Below are 17,407 nucleotides of genomic sequence, written 5' to 3'. Positions count from 1 at the left end.
AGAGAGAAAGAGAGAGAGAGAAAGAAAGAAAGAAAGAAAGGAAGAAAAAGAAAGAAAGAAAGAAGGAAAGAAAGAAAGAAAGAGAAAAGAGAAGAAAAATGGCAAATTTAAAATGGTGGACAAATATCCAGATAACAAATGAAAACATATTCCTCCCTTTACTTGGTAAAGTCAAAAGATACAAGATACAGTCAAAATATATACTACAATTTTCTTAAAATCTACCTGATTTTCTGCTAAAGAGTAACATTTTTTCTTCTTGAGGACAAAAATTCTAGCATATGCAACACATCTGACATTTTCAAAACAGTCCTGTTTGTTTGCTAATTCTTGGCATAGCTTCTTAAGTGTCTACTCATTTTAGTTGTTATATGAGGTGGTAGGGATATAGACCATTAAGATATGTCACCTGCCTCCAAACCTCTTACAGTCAAACTGAGGTGACAGGTAAGTAACCAGATACTGCTGTACAGGGGGATGCATGAATGAAGTGAAGCAAGACACAAAAGGGGTGTAATCACAGGTGAGACTGGGTCAGTAAGCCTGTGCTCTGGTAGCAATGGAAGACAGTTCAGAGTAGGGCTGGAGAAAACTGGAGACCATCTCAATAATCAAATGCAGTGAGGATGCTGGGGCATTTGAGAAACGTGTAATACACTTGGCATAACCCTGTGATAGGTTGGATGTGGGAGGTGAGAAGCTAACCTGCAACATCTGAATTCTGTGCCAGTGTTTTCCCTCGACAATTGTTTGATTAAATTTGATTCTTTTTTTGTTGTTGTTTTTGAGACAGAATCTCACTCTGTTGCCCAGGCTGGAGTGCAGTTGTGCAATCTCAACTCATTGCAACCTCCGCCTCCCAGGTTCAAGTGATTCTTCTGCCTCAGCCTCCCAAGTAGCTGGGACTACAAGCGCCGCCACCATGCCCAGTTAATTTTTGTATTTTTAGTAGAGACAGGGTTTCACCATGTTGGCCAGGCTGGTCTCAAACACCTGACCTCGAGTGATCCACCTGCCTCGGCCTCCCAAAGTGCTGGGCAATTACAGGCATGAGCCACTGTGCCTGGCCTAAATATGATTCTTAACGTGGTGAACCTAATGAAGTGTATGAGATTTTCAGGAAAAGAGTTTGTACACAATAACTGTACCTCTGACTTTCTCTTCTGTATTCCTGTGTAGCATTTATTGTCACATTCTGCTGTGATTATTTGTTGATCTATTGGTTTTCTCCAAAGTAGCCAGACTTTGAGCTTGTGGAGGGCAGAGACCTTGTCTTATTCTGATGTTTATCCCACTTGCCTACAATTATACCTGACATGTGGAAGGTCTCAATAAACGTCCAAAATGTAAGGCCTTTTTTATATTTCAAAAGTACAAATTGAAAAGAGTGAATTGCATTTTATGCAGGGAGGAGAAAGAAAGAGATGAGAATCACAGTAAATATTAACATTTCTTCTGCATTCAGCTAAAATTCAGCTTTAGATATAAAATATGGAAAAATAACCAGAGTTGAGAGCTCTCTCTGCCAAAACAGTGTTTATGTTTAACATAGTTCACACAGCTGGGCTCCATTTACCTGCCCTCCAAGTGCGCAGTAAAAAGAAAATGCTGTAGGTATGGTGACCTATCATTAACTAGAGTTATTTACCTCTAGGTTAAACCCCTTCTGATGGACCTTCTTGCACTGCAGAGGAAAGAAAACTAACCACATTGCCAGACTCCTTTGCAGCTAGGATCTGGATAAGAACTAGGATACCCAATCAGATGCACCGGCATGAGTCTGGGAAGGTGGAAGCATAGCAAGCATGGCCATAGTGCATCATTCCAGTGTCATGTGAGAGGCAGCTGAGGTCGCTGGAGCAGCCTCCTTCTCCCTATATGACAGCTGTGTCCTGAAGCCAGCAGTTTACTAGTGGCTTCTCTTAGTTGTGGCAGAGGGTGCAGCCCCAGGCGGTCAATTCAGTCATGTTTTTCTAGGGTCATTCCCGGAAGCCCAGTGTAAATTTTTTATGTACCTATTTCTCAATATTAAACTCCTTTCTGCTTAGCCGGAGTGGTTTGTACCTCTGCAGCTAAACTGGACATGGGGATAAAGCCAGAATAAGCCCCCTCCCTAGTCATGCCATTCAATGACGATTGAGAAATCATTCAAGCCATATTTGACCTCCCATGTTTGGTTCCATACTGTTAACAGGACTGTCCTGGGAGGTTCTGTGGGAGGATCCTCACATGTCTGCTTTAATTTCTGGTTGCTTTATTAGATCCAGGATTGACCTAGGTAAGGACAAAGACTACTGTAACCAAGATCAAATTAGCTTCCCACTTATTCTTTATTGCCTTTATAGCCTTCCAACCTCCTGGAAAAAGATTGAAGACAATAATATATCAAGTAATACGGCCAAAATGTGTTTGAGATCTCTTTGTTCCTTGGTATCCAAGGAAACTTGCTCCTGATACCTTGGGTGGGTCACTTTGTGTGGGGAGTAAGCAAAGGAGAAATAGCAGATGCCAGACACTAGAACAGAAGCAGTTTCTCTCCAAAATCTGTTCCTCCTCCTTCCGTAGGATTAGCGTTGGAGCTGGACACATGGGCATTCACTGATGATACTTCCTGGCTTCCCTTGCAGCAAGGTAGAGCCATGTGACTAAACTCTCACGCAGGAAATGTAAATGTCAATGAGATGAGTCACTTCTAAGTCTGAGCTAAAAACTTTAGGATGAGCCTTGCCACACTTTGTTTCCTCATCGTTTGAGACAGAGTATGAACGTGACTCTGATCAAGTTTCCCCCACGCTGAGGAGGACAGTACCCTAGGGCTGGGTTGGCAAACGCTTTCTGTAAAGGGTCAGATAGTAATTATTTTTAGCCTTGGGGGCCATACAGTCTTGGTGATAACTACTTGACTCTGCTACTGTAGTGGAAAAGTGGCCGTTAGACAGTATGTAAATCATTGGGCAGGGTTTTACCTAAGACCGTTTTTACAAAAACAGGTGATGTGCCAAATTTGGTCTGTGGGCTGTCATGTGCTGACCCCTGCCACAGGGAATGGCAAAGCAGTAAGATGAAAGGACCGTACACTTTGGTGCACACTCCGTAAAAAAGAAGCCCCCCACAAACAGTGGCTTTAAATAAAACTAGTTTCTTTTTCCTCTGTAAGAGGAAAGCCACTGTTCGTGGGGCCTCTTTTTCACAAGGCTTAGTTTCACCCTGCACCGAACATGTAGCCCAGTAAGCTGTCTCTGTACCCTGCTTGATGTCTCCCTTGGATTCGGGAACTGAGGGGGTTTATATTGATTTCAGAGAACAGATAAGACTAGTTAGAAGAGGCATCTGAGGCTTTTCTCCCTGATCCAGTCGTTGCTTTGTGTCCGGCTATGGGCAGGCCTGAAATGAACTGGCCTATTATCAGTAAAAGGTTGCACTTTTCACTAATGCAGCCTAGAAAAGAGGGATCAGGATTGCTGTGGGGGGTTGGGGGGAATGGTTTGCAGTGGTCAGGGAAGGCATCTCTGAAAAGGTGACACTTGACCAAAGACCCGAAGGCAGTGAGGGGATGACCCTGCAGGCACCTGGGGAGATGTGGTTTAGACCAAGTGACATGTGAAAAGTTCTCTTATGCCCTTCGCAGGGTGTGCGATGGGGGTGTGGCTCACTTCTTCAGCTCCCCGCAGCTTAAACCCCTAGGGGGAGCATGCAGGTACCCCACCGCAGCATCTAGGGGTGAATGTTTACAGCCCCGGAAGCCCCAGTGGGCATGTATTACAGTGTGCTCTTTCAGCTTAGCTGTCCACTGGCAGCTTGTGTTAATCAGTTCAATTAGACCCTCTGCCTTATTGAAAGGACAGAGGGCTTTCTGTATCCCAGGGTTCTTGCCAATGTACTGGAAAAACTGGATCACACGTGGGCTTGGAGAATGAGTGCAAGGTTTTATTGTGTGGTGGAAGAAGCTCTCAGCAGATGGATGGGGAGCCAGAAGCGGGATGGAGTGGGAAGGTGGGCTTCCCCTGGAGTCGGGCCGCTCAGCAGCTGGGCTCTCCTCTAACCACCCCTGGCCGAATTCCGTGTCGTCTGTGTCATTCTGCCGCTGATGGCCTGCCGAAGTCTGTGTGTTCTGCCGGTGTGTTTCTTTCAACGTCCGGTTGCTTGTGTTTGTGCTTGCTAGGGTCTTGAGGTTTTTACAGGCACAGGATGGAGGTGTGGTGGGCCAGGGTGGTCGTGGAAAATGCAACATTTAGGCGCAAAAACAGGAGTGCCTATCCTCACCAGGGTCTGTGGGCACAGGCCTGAGGCCTTCCTTTATCAAAAGGAAACTGCATCCCATGGCTAACTGTTCTGAATGGAACCTTTTAAATAAGTTATGAGTGGGCTAAATAGAAAGGTGATAAAATAGAAGGAAAAGAGAGTAGGAATTTAGAAGCTAGTCTAATTTTTTACTTCCTTGTCTCTGTGATCTTGAGCAAGTCAACCATCCTGGGCCTCAGTTTCCTCATCTATACCTGAGAATAAAAACTGTCCTGCCTCACCGACAGAGTTGCTGGGAGTGCCATATGATAACACACGTGTGAACATACTGCATGATTACGAAGTGTTGTGTCCACTACAGTTCTGTTCAGTGACTGACACGAAGAAAAGGTTTATTTTTCTCACCTAATAAGAGGTCCAGGGGTAGCAGCCCATGGCTGCTGCACCCACCCAAGGATGTCTTAAGAAATCTGCCTCATATGGCTGTCAGATGACTGCTGTACTCCCAGGCATTATGTTGGCATTCCAGCCAGGAAGGAGGAAAATAGACAAGAAGGAAGGGAGTGGGCGTCTATGTCAGGAAAGCAAAACTTTTCCAGAAATCCTCCACCAGCTTCCCTATGTGTCTCACTGGCCAGCACTGTGTCACAGGGCTGCTCCCAGAGGCAAGGGAGCCTGGGAATTTTTTGAAAGTTGGGGGCATTGTCCCCCCACACACAAAAAAAGGGGAGAGAATGCACACTAGTTAGACAACTAGCCGTGTTGCCACAAACGCGTTGAAAAGCCAAAATAACTATCATGGAATCAGCACTATAATTTGATTCAGATTAAATGTTATTTAAGAATAAATAGTCTCAGCCCTTTCATTGTACAAAATAGGTACCTGGATTGGCCAAGAAACATAGTATGCTCGATCTTTCTGAAATATTATTAAGCACATTATTTTAACAAAACTGCAGCTCTAAGAACATAATACATCTTCACCTAAAATTAGAAATTGCTTTTAGAAAAAAAAAAAAAAAGGTAGAGCAGAGCTTAGGTGCTGTTTTTGTCTTCTTCAGGGGATTTTGGAACGCCTAGAGAGTGGGGAGGTTGTGATTGGAGATGGCAGCTTTCTCATTAGTCTGGAGAAGAGAGGCTATGTGAAGGCTGGGCTCTGGACTCCAGAGGCAGTGATAGAACACCCAGACGCAGGTTGGTGCCCACATCCCCAAGAGTGTCTATCTCAGTGGTATTTTATTTAAATCTGATTGAGAGAAGATCAAGAAAAAAATAACAACTGTTTCAAAGGGGTGTTTTGCTTGCTAAAATTGCCAAGATGTAGAGACAATGGCAGTCTGAAGGCGGGAGTATATGCAAGAAAGTGACCTCTCTCTTCCTTTTGCTCTCTCTCATACACACACCTACAGACATCACACACCCACACATCCACACGCCCACACACACTCCCACACACACACACCCCCACACACTCACACCCCTAACCCTACATCCACATATACACACCCACACAACACATATACACCCCATAAACACACCCACACACCACAAACACACGTACACACCCACACAACACACACACTCACATACCCACACACACTCTCATACACACACACTCTCATACACACACACATCTGCATCTTAATGTATAGGCAGTGCTAAAATAGACATCTTAATATTTGTTCCATGAATATTTACCTTGTAGATACACAGTTTCCTTAAAACAGCAAAGCTGTTCCTGCTTCTGATTCACCCTGCTGACAATGTGCATGGTTAATGTAACAGTGTGTATGGTGAGGGTGATTAATGGCAGCCACAGTGTAACACAGCACAGACAGCCAGGTCCCGGGGTTGGGAGGGCAAGGAAGTCAACACAGTTTTATATCATCCTCCTGGCTGGAAAAAAAAAAAAGAGCTAGAGGTAAAGAACTGTGATGGGATTAGATAGTTACCTGAAATTAGAACTTTAATTCTCTTCTGACTCTTTTTTGTGTGTGTTTGTTCTCCTAAATTAAAGTGGGAAAATAAAGCCAAAGAATGAAATGGGTGAAAGAGAACACTAGCTGAGATTGGAACTTTTGATTCGCTCTTATTTTATGTATATTCGCACAGCGTATCAGATAAACCTAGGATCCTGTCTTGGTTCTTCCACTGACCAGCTGTGTGACCTTGGACAAGTCACTTGACCTCTCCAAGGATCCATATCTTCATCTGTTTCACGAGGGCACAACACGGGCTAGGTGTGAGGACTCATGAGTTAATCTGTGTGAAGTGCCCTGCGTATCATCAGCACGATGGCCATTATGATTGGTGCGTTGGACACCCAGAGTTCTGTGGTAGAGCAGGACCAAGTTTTGTCCCTTTTGTGCTTAACAGGATGTTTTCATCTGGCCCAAGAAGAACTTGTTCTTAATGTTAAAAGACCTTTTTGCTAAACTGGGAAGAAAGTGCTGGAATAACAAGAGTAAGGATACGGGAGGAGGGGCGAAAGTGGTGAAGGAAAGGAAGGAATGACTTTCGGATAGCCAGGGAAAACTTCCAGACTGCTGTCTGATGTTCCCCAGCTGCTTGCTGCTGACTCTGATATGGGTGCCACCCACATGCATTCTGCTTTCTATGAGAAGCCCCTCACTTTACTTTGAGCGCTGCCAATGCTGACTATAGTAGACCAGCTATGTCCTTCACAACACAGTTATAGAATAAACCTCTCTGGACTAAGAGACCAAGGGATAATTGGCCAATCTGGTCTTAATCTCTTAATGTGACTGCACCGAGTCATTGAGGCCCATCACCAGAACAATGCAAGGCTACTCTAAACAGTACATCCTGCCTATGAATTCTACTGACCTTAATCTGTAACTTTTTATCACTACTAGGTTTGAACTGAGGTATGATTGAAAGAGATGGGAGTCAGTGAAAATGACAGCTTCTGTAATATTTCTTTGTTCATTTATTTCAATGTTTAAAACCCAACTACTTTGTAGTTCGTCAACTTCACATGGAATTCTTGAGAGTAGGATCAAATGTCATGCAGACTTTCACCTTTTCTGCCAGTGAGGACAATATGAAAGCAAGGTAAACGGCAATGGCTGGGTGCGGGGAGGGAGTCATCTATTAAAAAATAACCTCTACATGGGAAGCTATGGCATTGACGATGTGTTACTATACTTTATTACAAAAGTTCCATATAAGTATCTATGTATTAATTGTCACATAAAGATATATACTAACTAGGCTGGGCATAGTGGCTTACACCTGTAATTCCAGCACTTTGAGAGGCCAAGGTGGACAGACCACTTGAGCCCAGGAGTTCCAGATCAGCCTGGACAACATGGTGAAACCCCATCTCTACTAAAAATGCAAAAATTAGCTGGGCGTGGTGGCAGGTGCCAGTAATCCCAGCTACGCGGGAGGCTGAGGCATGAGAATGGCTTGAACCTGGGAGATGGAGGTTGCAGTGAGCCAAGATCATACCACTGCACTCCAGCCTGGGTGACAGAGTGAGACTCCATCTCAGAAAAAAAAGAAGTTAATATATACTAAATGAATTAGCTTTCTCTCCCCATTTAGGTAGAGGAGGGGTCAGGACTATGGGTGAAATAAACCAGTGGAAGGGCATGGCTGTCTTCTTGTGTTATTTTTTAGAGAGAAAGCACTTCATAGATGCTCTTTTTACCTTCTCATTTCATTTTTCTCTTCTGGAGACATGGAGGCCCTAAAAAACACGACACTGGTGTAGAAATGAGAAAAAATGGGTTTAATATCCAGCATTGCCACCTATTGGTTGCGGCTTTGTGTAAGACACCTTCCTGCATTGAGCATTGGTTTTCTCTCTGCAAAATGGAGGTAACGGTAGTATTTAAGTTCATAGACCTGTTGAGAAGAGTAAGTAAGATCAAAGATGTGGACGTATTGTGAAATATTCTGCAAATGTAAAATGTTAACACGTGTAAATATTAATGCCCATTAATTCATTCAACCAACCAACATGTACTGAGTATCTGTTATAGTCCATTCTCTATGTTAGATTCAAAGATGATACAAAGGCATAGACCCTATCTGGAGGCTCAAGGTCAAGTATGGGAGGCAAACAAATAGTTATTAAAATCCAATGTGGTAAGTACAGTAATGGAAATATAAGGTCATGGTAACAGAGGAGGCTGTACCCAACTCTGCTGGTCTTCTCTGTTTGCATTGAAAAGAGTGGCTTATATGCGTCTTACTTGTTTATTGTTCCTTTGGTTATCTTTTACATTTTACCTTCAAACTGCTAGGCTCACCATCTGAACTCTTGCTCTCTGACCTCAGTGGGAAGATGTGAATGCTGCTGCCTGTGACCTCGCCAGGGAAGTGGCTGGCAAAGGTGATGCTTTGGTTGCAGGGGGGATCTGCCAGACATCAATATACAAATACCAAAAAGAAGAAGCTAGAATTAAAAAACTTTTTCGACAACAGCTAGAAGTTTTTGCCTGGAAAAATGTGGACTTCTTGATTGCAGAGGTGAGGCTAGTATTAGAGGAAAAGGATTGAGCCTATTTTGCAAGCATAACTGCAGAGTCTTCACATTCCATGAGGGTATTGGACAGCCTTATGCCCTCGTTTCTTCCATGTGGGTGGTCAAAGGTTTATTTAAATGCATGGCAGTCAAGGTCTACATTCCCTCGTTGGTATGCTAGGTTCTCTTGGAGCCAAAGGACAGACCCAGGAGAGGCCTGACCATAGCCTTTGATCTTCTAAGGTCTGGGTGGCTGCAGAAGCTGACTCGGGGGACTCTACAACCTAGAAGGAAGCATAGGGCACAGTGCATCCGGGAGCACCCTCTCCAGAGGGAGAAGCCAGGCAGGAGGGCACTGCATGTGTGGGCTGGGGACTGAGACAGCAAGGCCTAGAAGGTAGTGGCTGTCCAGGCTTGTCCAGGCCCCACCAATAATGCTCAGCACCCAGTAGTTTCCATAGCCTTCTCCATGCATGTCTTGCTCTTCTAGCCTCTCTGCTTTCGCTCAAGCTATGACATGTGAGTTACATTTTGAAGAAAGAATCAGTAAGTATTGGTCATTGGTTGGACATGAAGGCCCAGAACATTCTCTTTCCTCCGCTTCCAAAAAGAAAGTCCTCATTCCCCATTTCCCAACATAACTGCTACTGCCTGGAGCCATGCCTTCAACCCACGACTTTACTCCAAACAAGAGAATATCCCCTGGCCAGGCGCGGTGGCTCACACCTATAATCCCAGCACTTTGGGATGCCAAGGCAGGTGGATGGCATGAGGTCAGGAATTCAAGACTAGCCTGGCCAACATGGTGAAAGCCCATCCCTACTAAAAATACAAAAATTAGCTGGGCATGGTGGTAGGAGCCTGTAGTCCCAGCTACTCAGGAAGCTGAGGCAGGAGAATGGCTTGAACCCAGGAGGCGGAGGTTGCAGTGAGCCAAGATAACGTGCCACTGCACTCCAGCCTGGGTGACAGAGTGAGACTCTGTCTCAAAAGAGAGAGAAAGAGAGAGAGAGAGAGAGAGAGAAAATAGCCCCCACCATTATTCCTCCTGGTCGCCCCACTGAACTCTGCTGAAAACTTTGCCTCATCAACCTGCCCACGCCTGGCCAACCCCACTGGGAACAGACATCTACAGGGACAAGCACAAACTCCACCCTCTGTGCTTTCTAGATGGATGATGACACCACTCTGTTTGTTTAAGAACCCATCTTTTGATTCTCTCTGTCATTGCTCACACTGCTTCTGCAGAATTTGTTTCTAACTCAAGAGGGAAGAAACGGGAAGATTTCTGGCTTTTCTTTAGTTGCCTTAAGGTCAGCTTTTCAGCTGTGGCACTGAAGGGGGTTCCTGGGAAGCACCCCAGAAAATGACACAGGTTTACCAGACAAGATGTCCTGTCTGCCACTAGCAAAGAAAGGGAGTAGCTATCTCTCCCAAGCTGTGCCTCAATCTCCTCATCCAGGGAAATAGTATTTCCCTTCCTACTTTATGGAGTACTTATGAATATCTAAGTAGAAGCGAATATAAAAGCTCTTTGAAGTATGTAACACATGATAAGCTACTCATTGTTTCAGAGATTACCCCAGTTTTATAAGAGATGAATCTAAAATTTATTAGCGAAACTTTTCCTCCTTCAAAATTATGATTTTAAATACTCAGTTACTTTGAAAATCTCTGGGTGTGTTTTCTTCTTTTTTACTCATAGGCATCATCTCACTGAATCAAGGATCCCTGGATGAAAAACTGTAAGTTATTGTTATAGGAATGAAAATATTTACTTGGAAAGGTATTCTTTAATCAGTCTTATAGACACACATTCCTTAGCAAGTTTTATTGTATATATGTTTATATTCTATTTGGTAATTTTTATAACTGTCTTGCTATATTTACCTTTACTATTCAAAATCTGCTTTATGTTTGGACCAAGGGGACAAGTGACATTTCTCTTAGTATTTTGAGCATGTTGAAGAAGCTGTGTGGGCTGTACAAGTCTTAAAAGAATCCGATAGACGTGGCAGTTACCATGTGCATAGGCCCAGAGGGAGACATGCATGATACAACCCCCGGAAAATGTGCCGTGAGGCTGGTGAAGGCAGGTAATTTGGACCCATACAGTGATACACAGCTCAGTTGTTGCTTATGAAATTTAACAAAGTGTGCTTGATACTGTGAGAGCAGTTTGGAAATAATAGAATTAACTCCAATCAGTTTTCTTATCTGTAAGTTGTGGGAGGTGGAGGGGGATAGCTAACCTCTAAGGTACCTTCCAACTATTAAAAAAAAAAATAAACAAATAAATAAATAAGTAATAAAATGTAAGTGTTATTTCTTTGCACAGGGGCTTCCATTGTTGGCGTGAACTGCCGCTTTGGGCCCGAGACCAGCTTGAAGACGATGGAGCTCATGAAGGAGGGTCTTGAGCGGGCAGGGCTGAAAGTGCACCTCATGGTGCAGCCCCTGGGGTTCCACACGCCCGACTGTGGCAAAGAGGGGTTTGTGGACCTCCCAGAATATCCCTTTGGTAAGCTCAGGTGCATAGTAGAGGTCTTTGTATTTCTCGTTGTGACAAAATCCAAATGGCTATAATAAATTGTGGCTCAGTTTTACAATAAGAAACTGCATATGACAAAACATTCAGTATTAACCAAAAATGAGCTACCAGAAGAATGCATCATCTAAAGTTTACAATTTTTTTTTATCGGAAAAACTGCTCATTAGAGCATCCATCCTTTGAAAATGAGAACAATAACAGAAATGCTGTTAACTATTGTGATACAGGACTGGAGTCTAGAGTTGCCACCAGATGGGATATTCAAAAATATGCCAGAGAGGCCTACAACCTGGGGGTCAGGTGCCTACTCAATGAATTCCTTCCTTTGTTCCTATTTGAAAATACTGACATGCTCTAGAACTTCTCTGGGTGCTCTTAGGCAATGAAAAGTTCCATAATCACTTTATTTCACAGATAGTCTCAGTTCAGTAATTAAAAGTGTTTAGGACTGGGCACAGTGACTCACACCTGTAATCCTAGCACTTTGGGTGGATCACCTGAGCTCAGCAGTTCAAGACCAGCCTGGCCAACATGGCAAAACCTCATCTCTACTAAAAATACAAAAGTTAGCCTGGCATGGTGGCAGGAGCCTATAATCCCAGCTACTCGGGAGGCTGAGGCAGGAGAATTGCTTGAATCTAGTGGGGTGGAGGTTGCAGTGAGCCAAGATTGCACCACTTCACTCCAGCCCGGGGAATAGAGCGAAACTCCACCTCAAAATGAACAAACAAAAAAAACCCCAAAAATAAAAAATTAACAAAAATGTTCAGGTTCATGGCAAATCAAAACTCAGAGCGTGTTTGAAACTTGAAGCTTCTCCCTTTGTCCAACAACAGCCTTCCACGGACAGGAAACCAGGAGAGGCCAATGTGCTGCTTCTCTTTCTCTGTCTTATGCTCCCAACCCTCCGTTTCCATCTGCTACCCATGGTTTCTGGCCTCCTCAGATTCAAAGCAAGAAGAGAGAGGATGGGCGAAGGAGTAAGACTGTTGTTGCTTGCCTGGCACCCTGATAGGAAGCCGGCATGCTTTGAGCCTGGCAGATCTTTGTGAGCACGCTCATGGGTCTTCAGAGGCTTCCACTGGAAACTTCTGTCTGTAATTCTCATGCCACACGCATTTTTCTGACTGTGACTTCCACCTCAGACAGTGGCTTTTTCAACCAGGTCACTCCAGATATACTCTGATCTGGGGGTCCCATTGTCCTTCCTGGTGATTCTCTTGGGCCAGATTTTAGATAGCTCAGGCTGGCTCTCTCGCTCTCATTAGACTCAAAACAGCTTTCACCCTTCCTTTCTACAGACAAGCCCTGAGAGTGTGGTCTGACCCCAACTTAACAGCACCCCTTTTGCCCACAAGCAAGGTAGCTGGCCCATTGTTCTCCTGTGGTCTAGATTTTCCAGGGGAGAGTCAGGTGAGTCATCTGGCTGGTTTGTGGCCACCTCCTTTAAACTTCTGCTCAGTGTCTGTCTTGCAACTCCCCTTGATACCTAAAATCCGTCATGCCTTGGTGTTTCCAGTCAAACTTCCAATCTAATACTCTGTTGCAGGAATAATAGAAAATTGTTGCATTTAGAAAAACGTTCACTGTAGAACAAAGTAGGGTTCTGCAGTGTTCTGTGTTCCTTTATCCATGGGACCATGGATAAAGAGAAATAATCCTATTTACAAAACTTAAGCTACCTGTTGGAGAATGTTCCAGGCATCAAGGTCAAATGAATTTTCTTCTCTTACATTCCCACGGATATATTGTCCAAATCCATGCCATATTTCAATTTGCTTCATACTTGGTCTGACTTTCTTTGTATAGCTTTTGATTTTCAAGAGATTTCTGATTAACTTCCTTTTTCATTGTTGAAAGAAAAGTAACAGGGCTTCACTTTCCCTGAGGTCTTACAATTACTGTTCTGTTATGGATCATTGTATTTCACACACACACTCTCATACTCTTTCTCTCTCCTCTGTCTCTCCATATAGATAATCTTTTGTGTATGTATATATACATGTGTATGTATATATATACATATGTATGTATATCTGTTGATATAATTCCATCCCCCTTCCATCTTCTAGAACTAGTCACAATCTCTGCTGTCTTCTCTTTGTTCAGTACTCTTATGTACTTCACCCATTTTGTGCTTATTTATTCACTTCAGTGGGATTGAAAGTCTTCATTTTGGGACTGGAAAAACTTGCCTAATGCAAATTTACTTAGGTTGTAAAAGTAGGCAAGAATCATTTAGCCGAAACTTTCTTCTAGGGGATATGGATATTTACCAGAGAAGATGGTTTGTATATGTGTCATACTTTTAAAAAAGTACTAAATATAAATATAATTAAAAGGTGAGGAAAACATACTTTACTGATGATTAAAATAGTTTAAATAAGTGAGAAGTTTATTTAATTATCATCTGCTAGGAATCCTTAAAATTCATTAGCCATTAGAATTAAAACATTATTCTATAGACCAAAGCAAGAAGACACCCTTTGTACCCTGACTCCCAAACCTACTGATATTCACAGAAATTTATGACTACACAATAAACACTAGATTTCTGACATCTTATCACCCAAAAATATTGATTTACTCGTTGTTTTGTAAGTGAAGTAGAAAAAATGATAAAAATATATTTATCAGAAAGGGCTGTGACCAGGGACCTTTGTACTCTTCTTCCTTTGTCTAACAACAAGAAACAAATATTGGTTAAGTAATTTGTATTATTTTCTTAGTTACTTTTTGGAGAATTATACTTTGACTCATTACATTAAAAACTGTCCTCATATTCTTCTCATTACACTAAAATATTGATAGAGTTAGAAGGACTCTGTTAGAAATTTCAGAATAAATATAATTCATAAAAGTATATGAAATTTAAGGCTGGGCATGGTGGCTTATGCCTGGAATCCCAGCACTTTGGGAGGCCAAGGCAGACGGATGACTGGAGCTCAGGAGTTTGAGACTAGCCTGGGCATCATGGGGAGACCCTGTCTCTACTAAAAATACAAAAATTAGCCTGGTATGGTGGTGCACACCAGTAGTCCCAGCTACCTAGGGGGCTGAGGCAGAAGAATTGCTTGAATCCAGGAGGTCTAGGCTAGAGTGAGCCAAGATTGCGCCACTGCACTCCAACCTGGGCAACAGAGCAATACCCTATCTCAAAATAAAAAGTATATGAAATTGAAATACCTTGTCTTTTTCTGAAAGGTGGTATGAAACCTAATGATTGTTATTGAAATGTGAGAAAGGCCCCTGGCATTAATGGATATGGACATAGTTTTCTGTCTGTATGTTATAACAAAAGTTCTGCTTTAGCCTGATTATCTGCCAAGTTTTGACTCTGGGGGGGGGGTGTGTGTGTGTATGATTATGTACATATACATACACATATACATATATGACATATTGGACTTACAGGCAAGACTTTTAATTAATTAATTATGTATACATTAAAACACAGGGCTCGAAGGGACTATTGGGAGAATCTGCTGCCAGTTTCAGGCAGACCTTTCTGTCCTTCGCTGTCAAAGCCAGACATCTAAGGAGTAGTGAAAGAAAACCCTGAAATAACAGAATAGAAAAAAGTTGCCCTCAAGCCCGACCTGGAACCCTTCCTCGCCTTCATCCTCACCATGCCCTGCTATCTCCAGCTGCTGAGCAGCTGAGGTTCTGCAGCCCCTTCCCTTCCAGTCCACAAGCGCGTACATATTGAGCTCCTGCTGTGGTTAAGCACTGCAACAGACGCTATCAGAGATGCAGAGAAGCGAGAGGCACCTTGTCCTCCAAGAACTTACTGGCCAATAATGCTGCAGTGCATTCCTTTGAAGATCATCAGGAACAGCCAAACTTGTCTTTGAGGGTGAATTTGACACTTTAAAATAATCAGAAGTCACTGAGACCCAAAGCTAGTGAATAATTCAAGTGACTAAGCTAGGTACTTGAGGATGATAGAGCAACACTAAACTAAAGCAATGAGTCTGCTTTTCTTTAATGATTTATATGATAACTCCAAAGGCAATCCCAAAAGAAAAGATGTAAAGAATGTTTTGAGCAATGGTAGGATTATTGAAATAAATGTGTAACTATCCAAAGTGATTACTTTCAAAGACGATTTTTACTTAATGATATTAGGTCCGGCCAGGTGAAGTGACTCACATCTGTAATCTCAGCACTTTGGGAGGCCAAGGTGGGTGGATCACCTGAGGTCAAGAATGCAAGACCAGCCTGACCAATATGGTGAAACCCTGTCTCTACAAAAATACAAAAATTAGCTGGGCATGATGGCAGGTGCCTATAATCCCGGCTACTCGGGAGGCTGAAGCAGGAGAATTGCTTGAACCTGTGAGGCAGAGGTTGCAGTGAGCTGATATCGGGCCATCGCACTTCAGCCTGGGTGACAGAGTGAGACTCCATCTCAAAAAAAAAAAAAAGATATTAGGTCCTAGAATTTTTAAAATATGTCTTCATAATCTCAGGTAGCTAGGTTATAAACTATTTAAAGACAAGATCACATGATAAGCTTCTCATAATTCTCCTTACTTAGCATTGTGTTAGACATACTAATAGGTGCACAGTGAAATACTTATTGTTGATTGTTTAAAAATAAGTCAAAATAAACAGTTTTAGAAAACCTTTTCAAAAGTCAGAGTTCAGGCCATGGGCAGGGGCTCATGCCTATAATCCCAGCACTTTGGGAGGCCAGGGTGAGCAGATCACTTGAGGTCAAGAGTTCAAGACCAGCCTGGCCTTGAGGTCAAGAGTTCAAAACCAGCCTGGCCAACATGGCAAAACCCCATCTCTACTAAATAAAACACAAAAATTATCCAGGCATGGTGGTGCATGCCTGTAATCCCAGCTACTTGGAGGTTGAGGCATGAGAATTGCTTGAACCTGGGAGGTGGAGGTTGCAGTGAGCTGAAATCACCCCACTGCACTCCAGCCTGGGAGACAGAGTTCAAATCTATTTTGGTCTAATGTTTTCTTATGTTTGTTTTATTTCATGTGTGCCAGTTTCTCTTTTTTTCACAACAATTTATCAATTTGTGGCAATAAAATTAAAAGTGATTTACCTTTTGTAGTGTTTGAATGTCAAAAATGTCATGAACATTCTTTGGAATAATACTAGCAAATATTTATTACTCACTATGTCCCACGCTTTGTTCTAAATATGACCTCATATACATATACCCCCCAACAGGGATTCAAAATTAGATAGTGTTTAACACAGTAGTTTACAGGTAAGGAAACTGAAGTCTAATGAGGCTAGGTAATTTGCCTGAGGTCACACAATTAGTAAATGTGAAATTAGTAAGTTTGCATTTGAACCCTTGGGGCTGGCTCTAGAATCCATGCCCTTAGCTACTGCACTACATGGCATCTGTCATGCACACAGCTGCTGCTTTTTGTCAAAAATCTATCCAAATTTTTCTGTCGCTGGGTTCAAAGTATTTTTTTATCAACTTTCCTCGTTATGAATTAACTCTTCAAACCTGCCATGACTGTTTCTGTAATGTTGACAACCTGGAATTTATTTGATGTAGCCACGTTCCCCATAATACACAACTCCACCCTGCTGGAAATTAGAAAGTGAATCATACCATCATCTCAAGGCCTTTGGGGTTCTTAAGGGTGACTAATCCAAACCAGCAATTAAATACCTGAATATCCTTGCCAGCATCTTCCCCAGGACCATCCAGTCTCTGTTTGGACCCCTTAAATAGTACCTCACTACCTCTCGAGATCACTTACTCCTTTTTAAGAAACACTTCATTCTCTGGAAAGCTATCCATCTATTAACTAGAAATCTACTTATTAATGACCCTCACCTGTAGACTTGGAGTACCTATAGAGCAAATTTATGTTTTCTTCCCTGTAACTCTTTGAAATTTAAAGATAGCTGTATGGCATTCCTGTACTTACTTGTCCTCATTTCCTTCAACCAAAAGGCATAGGCTAAGATGTGCTTTGTCAAATACTACCTGTGTGACATTAGACAGTTGCTTAAGCTTTATGTCTTAATTTCCTTATCTGTAAAATGAGGGTAAAATAGAACCATCCTTATTGGGGTGCTATGAGGATTAAATGAGATAAGTTTCTTAGAAATAGTGCATGTCGTATAGTAG

At 42.7% G+C, this 17,407-nt stretch overlaps 1 protein-coding gene across 1 annotated transcript in view; it reads left to right on the top strand.

Annotated features, from left to right (window-relative positions):
- Positions 1-15,586, top strand: part of BHMT2 (betaine--homocysteine S-methyltransferase 2) — an 18,454-nt gene extending 2,868 nt beyond the window's left edge. Inside the window, 9 exon segments of the mRNA XM_011959354.1 lie at positions 5,304-5,436; positions 7,227-7,317; positions 7,888-7,975; positions 8,551-8,742; positions 10,688-10,746; positions 10,748-10,833; positions 11,076-11,258; positions 11,516-11,615; positions 14,740-15,586. Coding sequence (XP_011814744.1) covers positions 5,304-5,436; positions 7,227-7,317; positions 7,888-7,975; positions 8,551-8,742; positions 10,688-10,746; positions 10,748-10,833; positions 11,076-11,258; positions 11,516-11,615; positions 14,740-14,827 — 1,020 coding nt within the window. The 3' untranslated portion in view covers positions 14,828-15,586.
- The last annotated feature ends 1,821 nt before the right edge of the window (positions 15,587-17,407 follow it).

Source organism: Colobus angolensis, unplaced genomic scaffold (genome assembly GCF_000951035.1).
Source record: "Colobus angolensis palliatus isolate OR3802 unplaced genomic scaffold, Cang.pa_1.0 Scaffold49, whole genome shotgun sequence".
In the NCBI taxonomy this organism is placed as follows: domain Eukaryota; kingdom Metazoa; phylum Chordata; class Mammalia; order Primates; family Cercopithecidae; genus Colobus; species Colobus angolensis.
The sequence above is the reverse complement of the archived record's forward strand: the minus strand, read 5'-3'. Positions and strand labels throughout refer to the sequence as shown.